This window comes from Fringilla coelebs (genome assembly GCF_963513975.1).
Source record: "Fringilla coelebs genome assembly, chromosome: 2".
Lineage (NCBI taxonomy): Eukaryota > Metazoa > Chordata > Aves > Passeriformes > Fringillidae > Fringilla > Fringilla coelebs.
The window spans coordinates 26,086,427-26,108,233 of NC_140029.1; the positions used below are offsets into that span (position 1 = coordinate 26,086,427).

The 21,807-nt window shown below is 37.0% G+C and overlaps 1 protein-coding gene across 1 annotated transcript in view; it reads right to left on the reverse strand.

Moving 5' to 3' along the window:
* Positions 1 to 21,807, reverse strand: part of TUBGCP3 (tubulin gamma complex component 3) — a 48,669-nt gene that overhangs the window by 19,646 nt on the left and 7,216 nt on the right. The window contains exons 2-8 of the mRNA XM_084224038.1: positions 18,167 to 18,274; positions 16,326 to 16,393; positions 13,742 to 13,819; positions 12,918 to 13,135; positions 9,296 to 9,468; positions 6,470 to 6,588; positions 3,241 to 3,366 (exon numbers count right to left, since the gene is read on the reverse strand). Coding sequence (XP_084080164.1) covers positions 3,241 to 3,366; positions 6,470 to 6,588; positions 9,296 to 9,468; positions 12,918 to 13,135; positions 13,742 to 13,819; positions 16,326 to 16,393; positions 18,167 to 18,274 — 890 coding nt within the window. The remainder of the gene's footprint in view (positions 1 to 3,240; positions 3,367 to 6,469; positions 6,589 to 9,295; positions 9,469 to 12,917; positions 13,136 to 13,741; positions 13,820 to 16,325; positions 16,394 to 18,166; positions 18,275 to 21,807) is intronic.

Consider the following 21,807-nt stretch of genomic DNA (forward strand, 5'->3'; position numbering starts at 1 on the left):
TATCAAGTGACCTTGTTTCTTGCTACCTTAACTCTATCAACATAGTTACAAGTGTAACTCTTCAAGTAGATAGATCATCTCAGTAATGGCAACAATAATTAGCACAGGGATGTACAAATTATAACATGACCCAGTTGAAGACTTTGTTTTAATAATTGTCTAAGATACAGTATGCAGTGAAGTAACAGTTTAAATTTCAGGAAGGCCTCTAACAACAGAACACAAAAATCAGGCAATTTTCATTATATTTACAGTATAGACTATATGACATGAACAAGAAAACACAATGCTCAAAAAATGCTCCAAGTAAGTGCTGCCAGATCAAGAACTATAAAATTTTGACCTTTTATCAATTCACTGTTGTTTATGATTGTTCACTTGATATGGAAAAAATGAACAACACAAAGTGCATCTTCAGAAATCTGTAAAATGTGTGCAGAAGTTAATTCAGGCTGGAACTAAAGCAAAAACTCTTCTTTGTAAAACAAGTCAAAGCATGGCTACTTTAGGTTGTTTAAAAACTAAGATAAATTTTAGAAAACAATTCCTGAAATAATACTTGTTTAGTGATAAATATTTTCCACAGTTTAGGGTTTGGGGGAGGTCTTGTTTTACTTTTGTAATGGTCTTATTAACCTAACATACAGATTAAAAAAATGGCTGCAATACATTTTTCAAAATAGAACTAAAAATATGGCTCATTAATTTGGGAATAACTGAAAAAGACTTTAAAACCCCCCAGAGAAGTGCCTGAAGTTTTTTATTTGTTTGGTTTCTTGAAGAATATGCTCATGCACACACACAAATCCTTCAGAACTTTCAAATCAATTCTCAGCTAATGAATTAAATATTTATTTTGATGGATTTTTTTAAAATGGGAAACTTCCCAGGATTTTCCCTTCAAGACCTTTTAAAATTACAGTCAAAAGAATTTGGAAAAAGAAAAACTCACAGAAAGAACCCAAGAACTTAAAGTATTTATTCACTAGAGTATGTAAAAGGCAGAAATCATTTCTAGAAGCACAAAGAGAATATAAATCTTCTTTCCTCCTAAGCAGCTAAGAAGCCTAGAAAAAAAAAGTCATTAATCCTGCCATTGTATCTTTAAGGAAAGGAGGTTCCTTTCTTCAACTCAACATTGTAAATTGCAAAGAAATTTGACATTCTTTTTATTCCAGAGGATACTGAAGGGCAAAAAGAAATCCCTTTATGTGTAACTCCACTTTTCATTTCTTCTCACTTGCTTCTCCAGGAAATTTTTTTTAACCTATTAAAGTGGCACTTGCCAAGATAGAGGACAGAGCAGAGCCTCTAAGAAAACAATCAAAGACACTGTTCTGGTCCAAAAGGAGAACAGTAATCACTGACTCTAATAATTTAGCAGCCAAGAGGATTTAGACTCTAACTGGTCACCAATTTTTCAGAGAAGCCTTAAATCCAGTACCAATTCCTGCATCACAAACCACAGACTTTTGCTTCCCAAACTGTTACAGAAAAACTGGACATTACCCTAGAATTCTGATTTAGTCTGCTGCAAAAGAGAATTGAGGAAGGAAACAGAATGCTTGGTCAAGAGAAAAAAATTAAAATGCCCATTAATTCAACTGGATCTAAATGGGCAAAATACCCAAGTACAAGCTAAAATATAATTAACTGCCAATTATTCTTTTTATTTTCTGAGGACAAAGTAAAATTTAGATATTAATCAGCAATGGTAGGAAAATATAAAGTGTAATATATTGTTACATCTCTACTTCTAATATCTGACATTTTGTGTGGTAAAATCAGTCACCAGAAGCATACTAGAAGAGGTGACCGACATCTTATTGTATACCTGGTTTAAACAGGGGTTTACACAATCATCCTTTCAGAACATGAAGGGAAAGATGTTTTATATCAATATACACTGTTGTGCTAAATTCCTTAATGCACAGTGCACCTGAAATTCTCAGCTATGTAAGCTATGATGAGCATGAAGGCATACTCTCTGTGCCCAGATACTGACAGCAAGAGCAGAATATAAGGTTTTATTTGTACACTTATGTCCTAGAAATATACACAAGTGCTTGCCTCAAGCAAAATTAGCAGCATTAGAGCTATGCAGATTCAGGTAACTTAACTGCACAGCCTTCTGCACAGGATGTGAAACCTGCATACAGAAGCCAAGATACTGCACATTTAAATTCACTGAAGAATTAAAGTTCTCCCCTTTCAGTAAACTTGAAGATTAAAGCCAGAGACAGTAAAAATAGTCACAAGAAGGAAGCTGCTAGATAAAGAATAAAATTTCACCCAGATATAAGGGGGAGAGTCCAAAGAAAATGCATACACAGTAGCACTGCCATATAAAACATGGAAATCAGCATTGGATCAGTAGAAAAATAATTATTTATATGTAATTAGAAGGGTTACTTAGAATAAGAGACAGAATGGAACAGAATAAAACATTAGAAAAGTAGGAAGCACTACAGTGTCTCTACTGACCTCTTAAGAAAAATTAGATTGAAGGGAGAAGCACTTCAATTTCTTGGCAGATTAGGTAGGATGTTTTGGCTAGAGGCAAGGATAACATTTCTGTCGACTCAGAAGGGATAATATCCAGTTTTACAGAGGGAGCAAGTGAGAGGAAACGGGAATGTCTTAGCAGTAAATGTGGTTTTGGGTATTACAGCAGCAGTGAAGTTACTGTAGACTATAAATCATGATGATGAAACCTATGAAAACAAAAATTAATATTCTTTTGATGCTGTACTCAAAAGAAAGGGCAGAAGAGAATGGACTACTTGCATTTTATGGAAGCTAGTACAGTTCTAACACATGAACATCAACAATAGCTGACAAGAATGTCTCCTGTACAGGTCACTAACAACTGAATTGGTGATTAATTACCTCAGGGATGACACCATCCCATTTAAGAAATGTTTTTGTTTATGAACATGCATGAATAATTTTAAAATATTGTTTTTTTAAAAAAAATGGAGATTAAAAAAAGGAATTTACGAATGTTTCCAGCTATAAATTACAGGGGCAAATCCTTAAGATCAGAAAGGGCAAATGCCTTTTCCTTGCCTTCTGACTATGACCCATATCAAATGCAGCATCCACAAAAGGAGTAAATCAAATGATAAACGATTCAAGCTCCAAAGTTTATGCATCATTCTAGCACTGCATTTACCCAGTAGTTTCTTAGCCAAACAAGAACAAGTATTGTAGTTAGACTGTTTTATCTAGATGACCCACCTGTCCCACCAGTCCAAACGCACGATCCAAACTCCTCTGGTCTGTGTATTTCCTTATTTTGTTATGTAGCCACCCCAACTCTGCAAGCCTGCTTGTAGTATCTCGGAGAGATTTCGACAGGCTCACCTATAAAGTTAATAGAAACAAGTTTGCAATTAAGTCAAATCTGCCACGCCGATACTGGTTTCTTCGCAAAGGTGCCCCTTTCTCATAAAAAAGCCAGTTTCAGAAACAATTTATTTTACATTCTACAGTACAGATACTGCAGAAAAGCAGACAACCATGTAATTAGCTTTATATTTATAAACACGTGCATTGAAAAGGCAGCAGCAACAAACTACTGGCAACTTTGAGACCTTCTCTTTTGGAAATCTTAATGTAACAATATTCATACACTCTTTTTACATTAGGCAATTATGGCAATAACAAAATGGTCTTCAGAAAAAAGGAAGAAATCTGCATTTTCATGTTGCAATATCAGACTCTTTATCTTATCCTGACAATCAGCAAGACTGAAAATATGAGCATTGTAGCAGAGGTGTTAATGACTGAAACTAATGAAAAAGCTTTGACAAAATAATTAGTAATTGAAAGAAACCTTCAACAGAAAATAAATGACCCAATGCCTGACCAGGCATCAGGAACACAAACTTGTGGAACCCAACTTCCAAGATTAAGTCCAGATTTTATAACTTATTTAATCATATGTCCTGAACTCTTCTAGTTTCTGGTTTTCTTCTAGCATGTCACTCACCTTTCAATCCTGCCTTAGTGCCAACACCCTATTTAGCTACCACTACTACTTTCATCTGAATCAGCACATTTCTTCCTCTAATTTACCAACAGATAAGACACTTCCCGCTTGAGATTCTCTTCTTCCACATTTCACCATATTACTCAAGAACACTACCATCAAGCATTAAAAATTTCATTGAATAAAAAACCCCAAACTATCTGACTGATAATACAAACCACAAGACAGAGACAGACTTCTGCCCACAGCAACTGGGCCTATCCCACCTCTACAGACAATTTTAACTTTGACAGCCAGCTGGAACAGTTGAAACCAAAGCAAGGAATTCTTCCAAGAAGCTAAACTGCCAAAGAACTAGAAATCAATCCCCTTCATTAAACCTTTTAGTTAACAGTACAGGCATTCTCCAAGATAACAATTAGTGTCAGAGTGTGTTATCCACACCAGTGTGGGCTTGAAATAGGCTGTAGCATTTGGTTGTAAGACGGCAGTTCAGTCCCCAGCCCTCTTGTTTACCCACAGAGGTACAGCTTTAACTTCTTGAACAACTTCTGTAGGGTAAATTCCAGCCCAAACAAGCATAATTGGACACAGAAACCCTGCCCACAACTAAAACCAAAGAGATGACATAAGAACTATTTAAAATTCTGCAAGTACAGAGTACTTGGCAAACATTGAGCACAACACACATCCGCTGGAATTAAATGAGGAACAAGCAAAAATGGCTTGGTGTTATTACATTTGTATTCCTTAGATCAAATCAGAAGCTGCTATCTTATACTGTGCTGAATGTCACCACCAGACCTAATATAAACACTAAGATTAGCAAGCATTACAGCAAGAATAGCACCCTAGAAAGTGTTCTTTCTGGGAAAAAAAAACCCCACCAACCCAGACCATGTACAATGAGATTGTCATCTGAGGGAGAACTACATGCTTTGACTACTATTTTGCCTAATGTGCAGTAATACAGCTAGAGGAGGTATGATCTTTGTCCTCCTTGCTTTTCAGAAGCTCCAGCTGCAGCTCTGGTGGGTCAGATAATCTCACCTTCACCAGGTCCAGTAGCTCAGACCAAGTACAAGGAAGAATGGAAGACGACTGACTTCACAAAAATAATTGAAGACAGAGTTCTCAGGCAAAGATTATTCAACTGGCTTGTGGTCAGTAATTAAATTCCCTGAATTACAAGTTCCAAGTAAAACGGCTTCTGACCTCAAACCAGCCTACTGGATATGAAAGCTATGCAGAAAACCCATTGCCAACTTTGTAATCACTGACTAAGTTTTCTTCACATTCCTCTAGAAAAATACATAATGCTACCCTTCTTTTGCCATATATAATCTCAGATATAGAATGTAATTTACTCAGCGAAGGTGCTGAGGAATTACAAACTTTGCATCTACACGTGGATGTTTATTAATAATCTGTGAATTAATAAGATTTAACATGATTTCATTTTTTCCATTTATCCCTCCATTAAGCAGCTGTAAATGTCATTGTAAAGTAATGGTGAACAACTACAACATTTCACTTTTTGCTACTATCATGAAGGAAAAAAGGAAATTAGCTCAGGTATCAACATTAAGACCTGTCTACCATGCTCTTGGCACATGAAATGGCCCAGGAGTAAATTCCCCGCCATTTAAGGACTATGTAATATTGCCATAGTAGGAAGTTTTTAATATAAGTAAAAATTGAAAGTGTTGTCTTTCCATCTGAACAAGAATATGAAAACCAATTAGCAGAAATTGAACTCTGAAGCTGTACTGTCTAAATACTGAATGTGAAGATACTAAAGCAACTAGTACCATTTTTTGTTCTTTAGTCAGCAGACCCAATCACATTCTTGGGGTTTTCCTGAATTGCAGACAGGCATAACATCTAACCACCTTAAAGCAAAGTCTCTCAGGCATCTTTGCTATTCTTTCATCCCCTATTTGATGTCTTCATTCAAATTCACATCAGACCTTTCTTCTGTTCTACCACCGGTCCTTTCTTTTCTAGGTCACCTGCATCTGATCACTTATAACTGTAATCAGGTCTATAACAACAAGTGGCTAGCATCCATTCCATATCTCAACTGTCAAATTTAATTTAATAAGAATGAAGTAAAATACCTGCATCTGCTTTATGCTAATTCTTATACACTGAAGAGGAGAAATGTTGACAGACATCCTCAAAGCCATAACTTAAGAGTCCTTCTACTGGATAAAGAGTTGGGAGACTATTCACATCTTGTGAAATGCTACATTTTCTATCTGGCACCTAATCTACCCAATTGATTTTCAACTACTAATGTTGAAACTACTCTGTTGTATTAACAGAAGAACCCCCAAAAATAAAACAAACAAAACCAGCACAAAACAGTTGGTAGAGGGAATAATATTTTAACTTTTTTACATGTTTCTCACAGCTATTTTTCCCCTATATACTTTTCTGTTCACATATGAAATACAAGTCACCATACAGTACCTTTCCCTCCACTTTATAGCAATTTTCAGAATTGCACATTTTGATGTTTTTGCCATCTATTCCCTGGAAGACATATAAAACATCTCTTACAAGATTTGCTTCCGTTATTTCAACAGAACCTAGAAAAGAAAAAAACCAAAAATAAAACAAGTATTTAGATTTGTTGAGACAATACATTTTGATTACAACTTTGAAGAACTATTTAGATGCATAGCCAACAAACCCCAAAACTATAAAAACTATAAAGCCTGTGCCCGTAACCGGTAAAGAAATATTTCAGGTCCTCTTAGTCTGACAGGAAAGCCCAAGATTGCCTTTGCCTGCCTCTAATGCTACCTGTGGTTCTCCCAGAGCAGTTGGCACAGGGCATGTCCTATTTTAACTGACACATTGGCAGTTCTTAAACTTGGTTATCTCTTTTGATACAACACCAAGTTCTGAGGCAAGCACCACAGTAACTTTATCTTTCTTTGAACAAATAGTTCAAGTTGTTAAATAGACTTATAGAATAACCTCTTCTACATTCACCTAGAAAAAGAACAGTTAACCCAGAAGGAAGAACTGCTTGTTTCATAACGGCTTTCAATTACATATGCCACTGCTCAGTGAGAAGACTGATCAAATCAGACTGCATAGCCATGGAGCTAGAAAATATTCAAGTGTAAAGTTTACTTCTGGTACTTATCTCTAGTCAGAGGGTAGATTGTGTTAGAGATGCAAGATATTTATGAATTTAAAGGAAACAAAATCAAAAAAGGCATTGTGTAGGCCATTGAAACTATCCCCACCTCTTCTGGGCAAACTGTCACCACTTGCTTTTGTAAATTTATTTAGGATTTCAAGAATGAAACAATTTTAACAACAACTATCCAGAAATTAAGATGCTGCAACATGCTTCTCCCAATTTAGACAGTACTCTTACTCTTGTTAGTTTGCCTCCCCAACAATCCACTTTCCCAGAAAAATTTCAGGAAAAATTAAGTTCTACTCTTATTTCAGTATAAGTAGTCTTCACTTTAAGATACCATTTAAAATTCAGTCTCCCCTCATAACAATAAGAAGTGCATGACTGTAGGTTGTCCTTCTTAGAAACTTGTAGTGAAATGGTGAAAGATTGAAGCGCACATTTCTTTAATTGATAAATAATATGACAAGCATTAACATCAGCCATACAATGTGCCTTTTTATACTCTGTGTGTGGATGTAAGAGTAAGAAAACTTCAAAATAAAAGCAAGCAACTTTAGGAGAAAAAAATTAATTACAGGAATTAATATTCATAGAAATGTATCATCTTGACAATAGACTTCTATATTCTGAATGCAGTCCTACTTCTATTTCTACACCAGCAAGTGACTACATTTAAGACAACTGTCAGTCCTTATACCCATCCCACACAGGAACCAAAGTCACAGCTGCTGGCTGACTCAACAGAAGAAGTATTGCTTTTTATAGCAATCAGTATAATATATAAGTGGCAGTGTTAGATTTTATGTTTTTCTATTTCTTTTTCCTATGTTTTTTCCTACTCCTTTTTCTACTTTTTCTTTTTTCTGTTTTTGTATATATTAAATCTACTACATATATAAAACACATATTTATATTATATAGATATACGCACACACACACATCTTCTTGCATATAATGGTCTTGTTAATTAGGCTCTAAATGTCAAATATTGCCCTCAGATACACCGGTACAACTCTGATCTATAAGCCACTGCTTTGTACACTGATACTCAAAGATGCAGAGGCTGGCAGACAGGCTATATTTTAGTTCCTCAATATCCACACTTACTTGTAGAGAAGTTAAAAACAAACAAAACCAAAACACCACAAACAAAAGCCTGCATCTCTTATCTTTCTCTGCCAGAGAATAATGGCGCTATGGGATGACAGCATCTGCCACCAGCTCACTTATTCAGAACTTAGTTTTACAGTAAGAGTTGACAGAGAGATCACCTGTTAAACAATTCCTCCTTAGCTGCACTTGTGTAAATTCAGAATAGATCCTTTAGACATCAGCTTCAAGTTTACACACACTTAATCATGGATGTAAATTAGCAATCTTAGGAATTTAGGAAGAAATTCTTGACTGTAAGGGCTGATAAGGCATAGGAACAGGTTGCCCAGAGAAGGTGTGAATGCTCCATTCCTGGAAGTGTTCAAGGATAATCTGGAAGGCCCTCTGAGCAACCTGGTCTAGTGGAAGGTGTCCCTGCCCACAGCAGGAGAGTTGGAACAAGATGATCTTTAAGGTACGTTCCATCTCAAATCATTCTGTGATTCCACAAGTCCATATTTATATTTTTTAATTTTATTGATAATATTTTATGTCACTTGTTCTAAACACAACCACTGTATACAGTATGCTAATCTAAAGAAGAATGAGGTTTAAGAGCTCTATATTCCAGTTCACATTTCCAAGTTCTGAAAGACACAGAACCACAAACAGATGAGTATTTCAACACGTTCTGTTTACTGAGCTCTCTGACTCTAAAAACAGTAGCATTTTCTCTGATCATCAAAAGAATGATCATTGCTCACATATTACAATCACTTAACTACGACAAACACAGGAATGAACTCAGTCTTTTCAAAAGACCAGATCAAACCAGTGCAGAAAGAAATTAACAACCAGCCAAAGAGACTGTGGTCAAACACACTAGTAATTGCACATTTGCTGCTATCCTTCTATTAAGCACATCCTAGAAAAACACTCTTCAAAAAATCAACATACTATGATCCCAAAATAATCTAAAAGATAATGGAGGATATAGATAATGACTGTAAAAAAATCTTATCTTTAACAAACACATCTTTGCTCACCACTTGTATCCCCTTCTCGCCTCGACCTCGGCACACCACGAGAGACAGCGTTTGAAAAGCCTTTTGAGGTAGTGCTTTGTAAGGAAGGCTGGCTTGCAGTTAAAGTCCATGCAAGACGTGAACCTAGCTGCTGACGGAGGCAATCTCCAACACCCGGAGCTTGATAGGATTGTCTAAAAGGATAAAAGGAAAGAACACCTTTAAAAACTTTCATTCTATACCCATTACATGGTGTGGAGTGATGCAAATTCTGAAAGATGCCCCAAGTTTTTTGCAAATGTTTTGTTGGGGGGGAGAGGAGGGTAGGGGTGGTTTAATAAAGGAACCTTAAAAAAGGGTAGAGAACACAAAAGCAATTTATTTTTTCCTGTAAGCCTACACTTTCAAAAAAGGCCCCAGCTGTAGAAAAGGGAAGTGTAAGTTTGACATACATGATTTTATATCAAAGATTAACTTTGATGAAACGCATAATTACACTGAAATAGGTTAAAAGTGAAGGTACTTTAAAAATAATAAACATAGTCATAGTAGCAAAACCTAAATATTTAAATTTTGTTATTACCTGCAGATGTAGTTACATGTCAAAGAACTAAAGGAAAATAGAGAGAGAGGAGAAAGCTCACTTTCCTGCTACTCTATTCTTTCAGATAGTTTGTATCAAGTGCCTGAAGATGTAATCAAGGAGGGACTATCCAGGCAACTTCCAATTTCACTTCCTTTCAAATTTGTCAATTTTTTTCACAAAGAAAGTCTTAACTGTGAAAAATCGTCACACTGGACAAGCTCCAGTCGTCCAGGACTTCCCTGGTTAGCCAGGACTGATTAAATGATGGACAGTATCTTGGTAAGCCATCCAGTCCCACACAAGTGTGAGCATCTAAGTGGGTCAACAGGTCTGTAATTTCTCCCTCCTAAATTACAGTAGATCCATTCTGCCCCCTGACCACATCTGCCAGCCGAGGAAGCCACCTCTCCTGAGAACAATTGGTCTCAGTGCTGAAGACTGAGCTCTGCTGTGTTTAGCATTAGTAAGGCCTCAAAGTACAACACTGAATTTTGGCTGTTCAGAAGAATGTAGCTCTAGAAAAAAGAAAAACAGGTACAAAGAAATTCAGGAGGAATGAAACTTACAGAAAGCTTTAATTGGGGTTGTTCAGCTCACAGACTACAGGACTAAAGAGCACAGTGAAATTGCAATAAAATGGAACAGTATGAGCAGGTCAGAACAAGAATATGCCAGAAAGAGGGTAGGTTCCGCTGATATTTTTAAGCGAGCAGATACAAGAAATAACCTCATTGACATATCTTTCTGTATTGTATCAGTATTATACAATGATTGAGGCTAGAAGTGACCTCTGGAGATCACCTCCTACAAGCCTTCTGATCAAAGCAGATCAACTACAGAAGGCTAGCTGGTACATTGCTCAAGTCATATTTTTAATATTTTCAAGCATGGAGACTAAACAACCTCTCTGGGCAACTCATTTCAGTGTTTCACAATATGCTCCCACCCTTAAACATACATCCCCATCTTAATATAAAAAGGTTTTTCTTTTTCCCTTTTGATTAACTGTGATTCACAACTCACGTATTTTGCCAGTTACCACTTGTTCTCTCCCTGACCCAAAACAGTCTAGTTCAGTCTTCTTATGCCCCTTGTCATACCATTATATATGTAAGATCCCAAGACTTTTCTTCTCCAGGCTGAAAAACTCCAGGTCTGACTCAGCTTCCCCTCACCTGTCAGATGCTTCAACCCCTTATATAGTTTTGGGCTTCCTTCTCCACACTCTGCCAGCCTGCCTATATCTTCTCTTTATACTATAACTGGACCCAGCATTTCAGATGTGTCCTCATCAGTACTGAGCAATGAGAAGTTTTATTTGCCTCACCCTACTGGTGATGTCTTCCATAACACAACCCAGGAAGCTCTTAGCCTTCTTTACCACACATTGCACACTCATGTTCAACTTTGTGCCTACCAGGAATCCCAGGACATTTTCTGCAAAATTGCTTCGCAATCAGTCAGCACACAGTATGTACTGGTGCATGGAGTTATTCCTTCCTAGGTACAAGACTTTGAACTTCAGCAGGTTCCTGTCAGCCTGTTTCTGAAGCCCACTGAGCTCCCTCTGAGAAGCAGGTTAACAACCTCCTTTAACAACCACTCCTCCCAGCTTTATATCATCTGCAAAGTTGCCAAAGACTCACTCTGTGCCATCAGGTGGGACGAAGGATGCAGCTTCTGGTTATACCATTAGGGACTGGGATCCAACTGGACTTTGTGCCACTGATGGTAATCGTTTTGAGTCTAGCAGGTTCAGTTCGCCTCACTGTCACCTTACCTAGTCCATATTTTATTCAGTCTGTCAATAAGGCTGTCACAGGTAGACAGCATTAAAAGCCTTAAGGTTGAAATAAGCAACCATTACTGCTTTCCCCTTGTTCATCAAATCAGTCATCTCAGCAAAGAAGGCTGTAAGATTGCTCTGAATTCTGTGCTGACTACTCCTAGTGCCCCCCTTCTTGTCCATCACACATCTGGACATGCTTTCAGAGCAACAAAGACTTTCCCAAGGGTCTCAGGGTCCTGCACTGACTTTACCAGCAAAAAGGCAAAGCAAGCACCAAGTACCTCAACTTCTTCCATATGTGCCACCTAAGTCCATGCCCCTTGAACAGGGGCCCATGTTTTCTCTAGCCTTCCTTTACTGCTTATGTAGTTGCAGAAATATCTGCTGTTTTCCTTCATGGACAGATGAACCTCTAGGTCAGTTTAGGATTTCATTGCAGTCCCTCTGCCCCTGGATGCTCCTTTGCATCTGGCCCTGCTTCCATCTTTTGTACACTTTTTTATATCTGAGTTTTGTCAGAAACAATTTGTTTCTCCATGCAGGCTTCCTGCCACTTTTAATTCCTCCTTGCCCATTTCTTTCTTAAGCTTGCAGGAGGTGATCCTTGAATACCAACCAGTGTTCTAGTCCAGCATTGAACCAGATGATCATTGTAGCTCCCTTCAAACAGGAATATCCTATTCTGTTCCCTCCTTAATCCCTCTTTCCTCCAAGGCAGCCTCTCAGGGGATCTTCCCAAGAAGATCCCAGAAGAGCCCCACATCTCCTACCTTGAAGTCCAAGGATGAAATTCTGCCTTTTACCATGCTTTCACTTCCAGAATGCTGAACTACCTCATCTTATCACTACTGCAGCATTTGCAAAGCCTACTAACAACAATAAAATCCAGTTCTGTCAGCACTAATTCCATAATATGAATTTAATAACTCATGTCAAATACACTCTACTAAAAAAATATGTCTTCAACTCAAAAAAAAGCTTTGATCCTTCCTGAAAATGTATCTTGTGATTTTGTGTTTGTTTCACAACTCTTGGGGGTGGGAAGGAAAATTAGAGGACGAGAAGATAGTGATTAAAAATGGACACATTTGGACAGCCATTTATGGCTTCATATGGTCATATGCCAGCACTTGATATTCTGAACTGCTCAGCTCAGAACTTAGTTTCTCTTCACCTAAAGTGGAATTTCCAATTGCACACAAAAACAGACAGTGAAGGAAAGAAAAAAGGCAAGTCTTCTCCAAAGCTATCTGAAAGGTGAAATTTACCCTGGAATGAGTGACTGTGGAGTTGGAGTTGGCCCATTTAGGGCATACAGGCTGATGCTGCTGATCCCACTGCTCCCCATGCTGCAGGAACTCTGGGCAGACTGAGCACTGCGGTCTTGGTAATTCAATGGAAGGGTCTGAGGCCTGGCATAGTAATAAGGGGTTGAGTGAGCATCCCGAGGCAATGCTTGAGCAAAAAGCGTGGCATAACTTGATACCTGAAAAGGATTTGAAAAGGGAGGAATAATAAAAAAAAAAGATGTGGGAATTGCTTTAAGTTACATCTTCAGTTAATAGACGTGTAATATCAACCACACAAGAAATATCTGAAGACCTTGTTTATGCAAAGAAAAATTTGCTGATGCAATTATCATGATAAAAAAGTGCCTTACAGTGAGCAACAGTATTTTAGCAACACAACTTCTTTTTGCCTGCAAATCATTAGCAATAGCTGCAAAAAGCACTTTGGTGCCAGCAGCGCTGCACTGCATTTTGCTTTCCCTACTCCATTTAAAACTCACTATCACATGAGCAGACATCACACCACCAAGTAGAAAATAAACATAAAAACCACCCATCTAATACACTCACAACTTCAGTTGCACATGTTGGACAGCTCATATTTTTACATTTATATATTGTAAGAAAACTACACCAAATATTACAGATACTTAACAAGTGTTTTCTTCCCTTCAGCCTCACACACAGATATCATGAAAACATCCTTGAGGTATTGCTCAAGTCTGGATAATGATTCTTGAAGACATCTAATAAGTGACACATATTTCCTATTTCTCAGAAGCAACAAAAGTCTCCTCACCTACCTTGTTAGACTGTTTACGTGGATCTTCACTAAGGCTAAGCAGGAGGTAGAGTATTGACCATTTGTTTTTCAAAATGCCCTTCAAAGAAAAATGAAGACAAGCATAAATAAGTTCAACTCTTGATAAGAACAAAATTCTTCTTAATTATCCAACTATGCATACAAATAAACTTTCCAGATAAATAAGAATAATTCAGAGCCACATTTTTTGAATAAACTGGGAATGTGCAGTGCAGCCTCTGTATTGCTAATTTTATGAATTTTTTCTACTGTGTTCAAATCATTCTCACCTGCTCTGAGATCAGCAAGCAGGCTCAATTTAAAATTCATAGCTACTAAGAATGAGGTTTATACAGAGTTGAACTGTTACCAGAATTCCCACACACTCTCACCCACTTAAAACATCTCAGATGCAGCCATTAATTTAACCTAACTGTGAAAAAGGAAAACTCTTGGTGAAGTTTTAAGCAAGGAACTATCTTTTCTCCTTTCTCCCCTCCACTCTCCTTTACAGGGAGGCCTCGAAAGTGAGGGTTTTGATTTCTATTACTTTAAATGCCATTTAAGAGAGCTACCAATTTTTTAATAACTCAAGACAGAGACACTGTTAATATGAAACTTGAGGAATACACAATATAGTCTTCAGCAAAAAGACACACACAGACTTTTAGAATAAGACTGTCTGCAGTTTTAGATCTCAGCAAAATGCTGTCCAACTTCAGTTAAAGCCCAAGCTACAGAGTACTTTAAAATGAAAGCAACCACTGAAATGATTTATTTTAAATATGCATGTTCCTAGATATGCTACTCCATAGTTCTATGACACTAACACTTGCACCTGAATTTACCAAGGACATAGAACCTTATGATGGACATTAGGCTGAGTCAAAGAAACTTATACAAACTCCCTCACAGTATTGATCAGCTTATGATCTGCAATACTGAGCAATGTTGAATATAAGGGAAACTTGAGTCATATCAAGATTCAATACAGACTTCATCCCTTATGAAGCAACATAATTTACCAAAGCTCTACATTTTTATATAAAAGAAGACATTCTATATTATTATGTAGAGCACAATTCTCTTATCTTCTGCTTTAATCTCAAGAAGAAGCAAAAGTAGAGGTACTGCATCTGCTGCAAGTAACTAATACAGCAACTGACAAACGAGTGGTGAAGAAGGAGCAGCAACTGCTTCTTCTACTCGCCAGGACAGAATAAATCCAAGTGCTCCAAGAAAAGTGGTTTGCTCAACTGGCAGGCTGCCATAAAAATAAGCACTGACCTCCTGCCCTGTTTGGAGTAATAGATGAGAAAGTTAAAACACATTCACGCTCTTTTTTTTCCCCCTCCCAACTGCTTTCAAGAGAAATGTTGGAAGAAGAGCCTCATTGATTCAGAAAACATATATATCCCTTTAAGCCCTTCCCTATGCTCATAGGAAAAGGAAATGATTGTACACCATTAGCAATAAACCTAACAGCAGATTAAATAATAATTGGTTGTGTGAATTTTAAAGAAGACATTATACTATTTCACATACACAAGATGTTAGCAGAGAAAAAAAAAAAGAAGAACCTGAAATGTTTGAGGAGGCAGTAAAATACGAGGAGATAGCTTGCATTACATTCAGAAGAATAAGCAGACATATAACACAGGCAAGGCATTTTGTTCCAAAGATTAGTCATCATGCTCTGCATCACTTTGCTTGCCAAATGGTAATGCAGTACATAAGCTACAGACACGTTACACAAAGTCTGTATTAAGAGCTGGCTGCCAATCAGTGCTCTGCTGTACAAACCAGTGCAATTAATACACAAACCCACAGGATACTGAAACCAGGACAACTTACTCAGTAACGAGTCCAAACACTAACAAAGTAAAGGGCAAGTCAAGTACGGAAGAGGGAAGGAAGAGAACCAAGTTCTGACTAGTCATACTCCCCAGAGAATACCTTTTTTGTAATCTTAATCTTAGCATTATCATGTTAAAGGTTTTCCACACACTAACATCTTTAGTCAGAATATTGGCATGCAGTGTTCTTTGATTAACACTGGTGTTAGAGCCATCCAAGTCAGCAAACCCTTAACCTTGAACATTAAAAGACCTGGAGCACTTAAGAACTCAGATGCATGAGAATATTAGATTAGTAAAATCAGTACACTGCAAGGCATTTCTGTAAAATAAACTATGAGAAAATTCATCAGTTTTACCTACAAAATGATCCCTTTACTTTTATAGAGTCCCTTTCTTCATATGAAGTACCTCTTTATATAACTTGAATCAAACAGTAAAAATAGAGCTATGATTGAGAGGCATCTCTAGAAGTTGTCTGGTCCAAACCCCCTGTTCAAAACCAGGTCATCTATAGCAGGTTGCCCATGACTGTGTCCAGTCAAGTTCTGACTTGTCTCTAAGGATGAAGACTCCACAACTTTCCTAGGCAAGCAGTTTGAATATTTAACCATCCTCCCAGAAAAAATATTGCTCATGACCTGAGCACTCTCCAAAACAACTCTAACATCAGAAGGATGCTTATGAGTGCTTTCAGTTTCTTTACTCTTTACACATTTATTAAACTACCTGTGAACCGAGTTTTCTGTAGAGTTCTGAAAACAAAGCAGCATCTGCTTCCCTTCTTTGTCGCACAACTATTAAAAAAAAAAAAGTAGATTAAAAATTTGAAAGAAGTGTAACAGTCATGTCTTAACATATACTTGAGGTAAATTATAAAATGCAACCAAGAAAGCTTCATGATGCCAGACTGTTTCATTGTATTTACTTAAACACTGTTTCCATCTTATCTGTATTCCAGCCCTCAGAATTCTTGCAATCAAAGTGACTCAGTATAAGTATCTGCTTTTCTTAATTCAATCAAAAGATACATTTTTTGTCCTGATAAAGTCTAGTCTGCCATTCAGCAGATTTAGGGACCCAAGGGACTGAAGACACAACTGAAAGTAGATAATCGTTAAAGAATGTTATAACAAACTACATGTAATTGCTCCAAAACTAGAGTGTAATTGTTCCTATTTTAGGCAATAAAACCAAGGAAAAAAGTAGTAATGCCATTTGCTGCAAGTCAGGTAGAATTCCAGGGTCACACAACTCTCATGTATTACAAAAATAATAGTCTCAAATCAATGCCAGTTACAGAAGTACCTTCTCAGAGGAGACATCTTTCAACTAGGATTTCTTAAAAAGCTATGTTGCATCAGAAAGAGCCATGTTAAAAGAAAACCAAGACAATAAAGACATCTGAAGAAACTTCAGTGATAAGAAAAATAGCTATTAAATGTTAGAAATGTTAATTAGCATCAAATGTCACTGGTAAGTACACTTTGCCAGGTAAGTCATCACTTGTGTGGTATCTCCAAAATAAATGTAAAGTTGGAAGGACATATATCCAGCTGAAGTTGGGGAGCAGGATGAGGGAGACAGTCCTCTTCAGAAAAGAGGCCCAAAGAATACATGCTGTGCTGTCTACAAAACAGCCAAACTATGGCAGAAAGTATATATTGGAGATTTCAGTGTTTTGGAGTTGTAGCTAGAGGAATTCTAATGGGTTTATTTGTCTGTCAGCAAGTCACGGAAGCTCTGCATTAGCAAAAAATACACATGGACCTTAAACCAGTTATAACCACTGACGTCAGTTATCCTAATTCAATCTCTGAATATTCAAAGCTCAAATACGAAGTCTTAATTTCATTAGTACAATTCAAGTAATTGTTTCTGGACATCCTACTGTGCAGCAGAATCTGCTGAAAGCAGTATTTGGCTTTTCAAGAAGCATTCATCACATCCCCTTTGAATACACACAGAGCAACACATGACTCAAGAGCTGCAGAGTGCACAATGGATTGGAAATGTAACATCCCTTACAATGTCATGGTCTGATTTTGTTTTTAAGAAGGTGGTTGCAGAAAACTTGTAGAGAAACTGAAGGCAAGTCAGCTAAGTCACAAACCATTCCATCAGTTCCCAGGATGCTCATTCAGTAAGTTTCACAGAGGTGCTCGTGAAGTTAAATGTGCCAACGTGCAACATTCCTGAGGTGCACATCTCAAAAATATCCGTCTTTTACTCTTCTAAGAGGAACTATGAATTCATCATTTCCAAGTACTATTAAGGTGAATGGAGTGCAGAAGTCACTGCTCTCTGTCTTCACAATGGCTAAGATACAAAGCAGCAAGGAAAGTTTAAGCTGAGTATTCAGAAAAATCTGAGCTGTGAATACAAATAGCCACTCAGGAATATTTACTAGGAAATTAATGGCATTTACATCATGAGATTTTCAGAAAGAAAGCATTAATAATAGATTAGATAACTATCTGTGAAGCAGAGATGTCCCCTTTTCGGAGAAATAACCTGATAAACTTCAAAAAGAATTTTGTGTTTCTAAGAAAGGAACAAGATGTACTTACGTTCTTTCTTGATTTTCTCCGCTACAAGAAATTCATCACGCTCAACAGTGGGAGCAAAATTGCTCCCAATAACTCTCACTGCATACTGAAACTGCTGGGCTGCATCAGCTAAAAGAAAAAGAAAACTCTGTCAGTTAAGTAGAAAGCTATAGTTCTATTAAAACTAATTTTAAAAAAAGTGAGACATGAGATTACATTGCTATGTCTGAAAGCAGCAAAAACATATCCAGCTTAGATCTCATAACGCTGTGCTGCAATTTTTAGGCACACTTCTAACCAGAGGGCAGTAAAGTCCAGTTTATTATAGTATTAATGTGATATTTCAAACACACTCACCTGTACACACTCCACAAATAACTGCATCAAAATTTGTGAATAAGCCCTTCCTATTCTGAGCTGAAAGAGACAGCTCTGCCCAGTTACTAGAGAGCACTTGCACACTTAACTGGCTCTGCCCCTCCCCATTGACAGAAATGTTGTGGGACCCGGCACACAGTCACACAGTCCAGCTCACACACCACAGCAATACATTCATGTTCACCACCTACCCGTGGATCCTCACTCAGATATCCACAACAGTGGTTTTACCAGTTTGCATCTTGGTTTGGTTTTGTTTAAAACAGCTTGAATGGCTTCACCATTTGGTTCAAAGCCAGCTCAGAGATACCAGCATCACATCCCAATGCATACTGCATATACTAACACAGAGGTCACAAATCAGTGACCTCCTTCCACTGCTTCTTACTAATGCAATAACTATGTTTTTAATCTTGTTGTTGAAAAGCACTGTTTTAGTTCAAGTATCTCGCTTTCTGGGAAAACTAACAGTCTGGTAACACCAAGATAGGGCCAGGTCAATATTAATGCTTCTACAGCATAGTCATATTCCCATTTATCAACCTGAAAATCAAACAATAAGCCTACAGACATGTCAAGTGCCCCTACAAAACGTCAGATAGATTTTTATTCCTTATCTAGAAACAACTGTAATAACACAAGGAAAAAGGTACACAAGAAAATATCCAAGTGTGCTTGCCACACTTGAATCTTTTTACTTCTGGAAAGAAACCCATCTAAGCAACGCTGGATATTATCTGTTCTGTATATAACATTATGTGTGCAAATGCATCACATCCTTGTGTGTTTTATTTAGTCAGTTGAGCAGTCAGCTCCCAGGGAAAACTGCCAAGTAATGCAGCAAAGGTTCAGCCAAGGATGCTGGTCAGGACAAATATGTACAAAAGGAACAGAAAAATTAAATAAGGTAAAGGACCACTGGAGGAGGACTAGAATATTTTAAGCATTTACCATCTCTTAACTAATATTTGCAACTGGAAAGAAAAAAACACCTTAGAGATACTAGGAGTCAAACATGGATTAAATGCATTAAAATCTTCAAAAGCTTATGGAAAGAGGTTTGAAATTTGAAAGTCACAATGTGCTAGATTGTGTTTGAATGCCCTACATTCTTCTTGAATGTCCATTTTATATTGTATTGTACTATAAATGTCATGCACTGGTCCAAATCCACCAGAATATAACTGTAGAACAGCAAGCATTAACCAATTCACACAAAGAAATACCTCACACAATCAGGAAAACAGTTTGCTCAGACAAAATCAGTAACATTTAACAGTATTTGACAATACTGGCCTAGAGAAGGAACAAGAGTATTGGTTCTATTGTCAGAGAAGAAAATGCCACTATTACTCTAAGGTCACAAATGTCTATGACAAATGCCTCCTCTACTGTTAGACTAAGCAACATTTCAACTGCAATAAGGTTTTGAAAATACAAACATAAAAATGTAATAGCCCAGCTACCGATGAAATAGGTTTGAAGAGTTAAATATGAGGAAGCATTTCTGTGTAATTCTTAAGTTAAATGCATGTCACAACAGAACTCAAGATTTTAAAAAGTATTCTGCATGGCCATTTTAAATCAAATATTGGCACTAAGTTATCCCAAACAGCATATGTTCCATTAATTCCTCAACTGTGTACTTGGCAGTGTATAGGAAAGGGGCAAGCTTTTCCTGTAATGGGGAAGTTTTAAGGAAAATCTATTACCACCTGTAGCAACCTTCTATTTCAACACCAACCACAGCAAGACTACTTAAAGCACTGAAGCTTAGTATAGCCTTTTCCATACTGCCCTAACCAGGCATTTGAGAAAGATCTCTAGTTGAAAGACTACAATTCCATCCAACAAATCCTGCTTTTTAAACCTGTTGCACTACTGAAAACAGGGAAAATTATCTGTTCTTTATGCATTGCTGATTTGCACCAGCATTTCAACAGTTCTGTAGCAAGACTGGTTTTCTATTTTATTTAATTCAGATTTTCATGTTTTATTCATATCAAGTCCAGTTTCCTTTTAACAACAAAAAATCCTGCTGTGGGTGTTTCTTCAGCAGATTATTTCTCATAAATTCGTAAAATAACTTCAGTACCTAAAGTGATTAAACACAACTAAATACAGATATGTGTCAGTACAATAAAAATTCACAGAGTTTAACTAACAGGCACATCTAATTGCTTTCCTCCTCAAAGAATCATCATTATGACAGCAGATATACTTGAAATATACAGCCATCTATCTATTTGAACAGCCTTCATCAGAAAATGATTACAGCATGACTCTGTTACATAACAGCAAGCTCAATATATCTGATGCAGCTGTCTGAAGGCTAAAGGGGTTGATCGAGACTTGATTTCCAGAGGTCCGATCAGAGCAGAAAATGCAGACAGAAACAGCCACTTCTCTTCAGACTAGATCCCTTAAGGAATACACACACAATTAATGACACTGATAAGCAGCCACACAGCTGAACAGAGAACTGTCACTTGTGAATCACAAAAAAAAATATGAAAATTTAAAAACTGTCTCCTTTGAACAAAGCAACCCATCAATCCTTCAAAGATCTATACTCCACACAGCCATTCAAACATTCCTACACATAATGCAGTATTAGAATTGAACTACTTCAAAAGCCAGGTAACAGCACTTTAAAGCTGAAGAAAATACAAGCGTAGCACATGAAAAAAAATACATAGAAGCAATGCTCTAGTTGTAAAGAAAGCAAGAAGAAATAGGACTAAATATAAAATTTAAAGGAAAAATTCATGAGACAAAGAGATAATTAGCCAATTATTACTTGCAAGAAAGCCGTATTTCAGAGTACATGCTGAAATTCAGCAAACTTTTGCTATAAAGAAGCTTCTAGAATTACCTATAATTTTAGGGAAGTAAATTGAAATTCACTTTATACTCTTACCTATTTCTTTAAATAAGGTTGGTTATTGGTTAAATTAAAATTAAGTTTTCAAAAGCGGGCAGGGGGAAGTCCTGAAAAACCTAAGTAGTAATTGAAACTGTTTCTCTAAATCATTGTGAGAAAATTTTTTCCTGAAGACGTTTAGTTATTTAAATATGTCTATAAACAATTTCTAAACTACAGGACCACATTAAAGAAAGTTTAGCTAAATCTATTTCTTTCCTTCTTGAAAGACTTCAAAGACTAGCAAACTCTCCAGTCAGCTGTCCATCATCCCAGACAACCACTTTCCTTAAAAACAAATACAAAATTATTGTGAAACAATTACACTAAACTGCATTCAGTGCTGTAGGAATGGTACTGA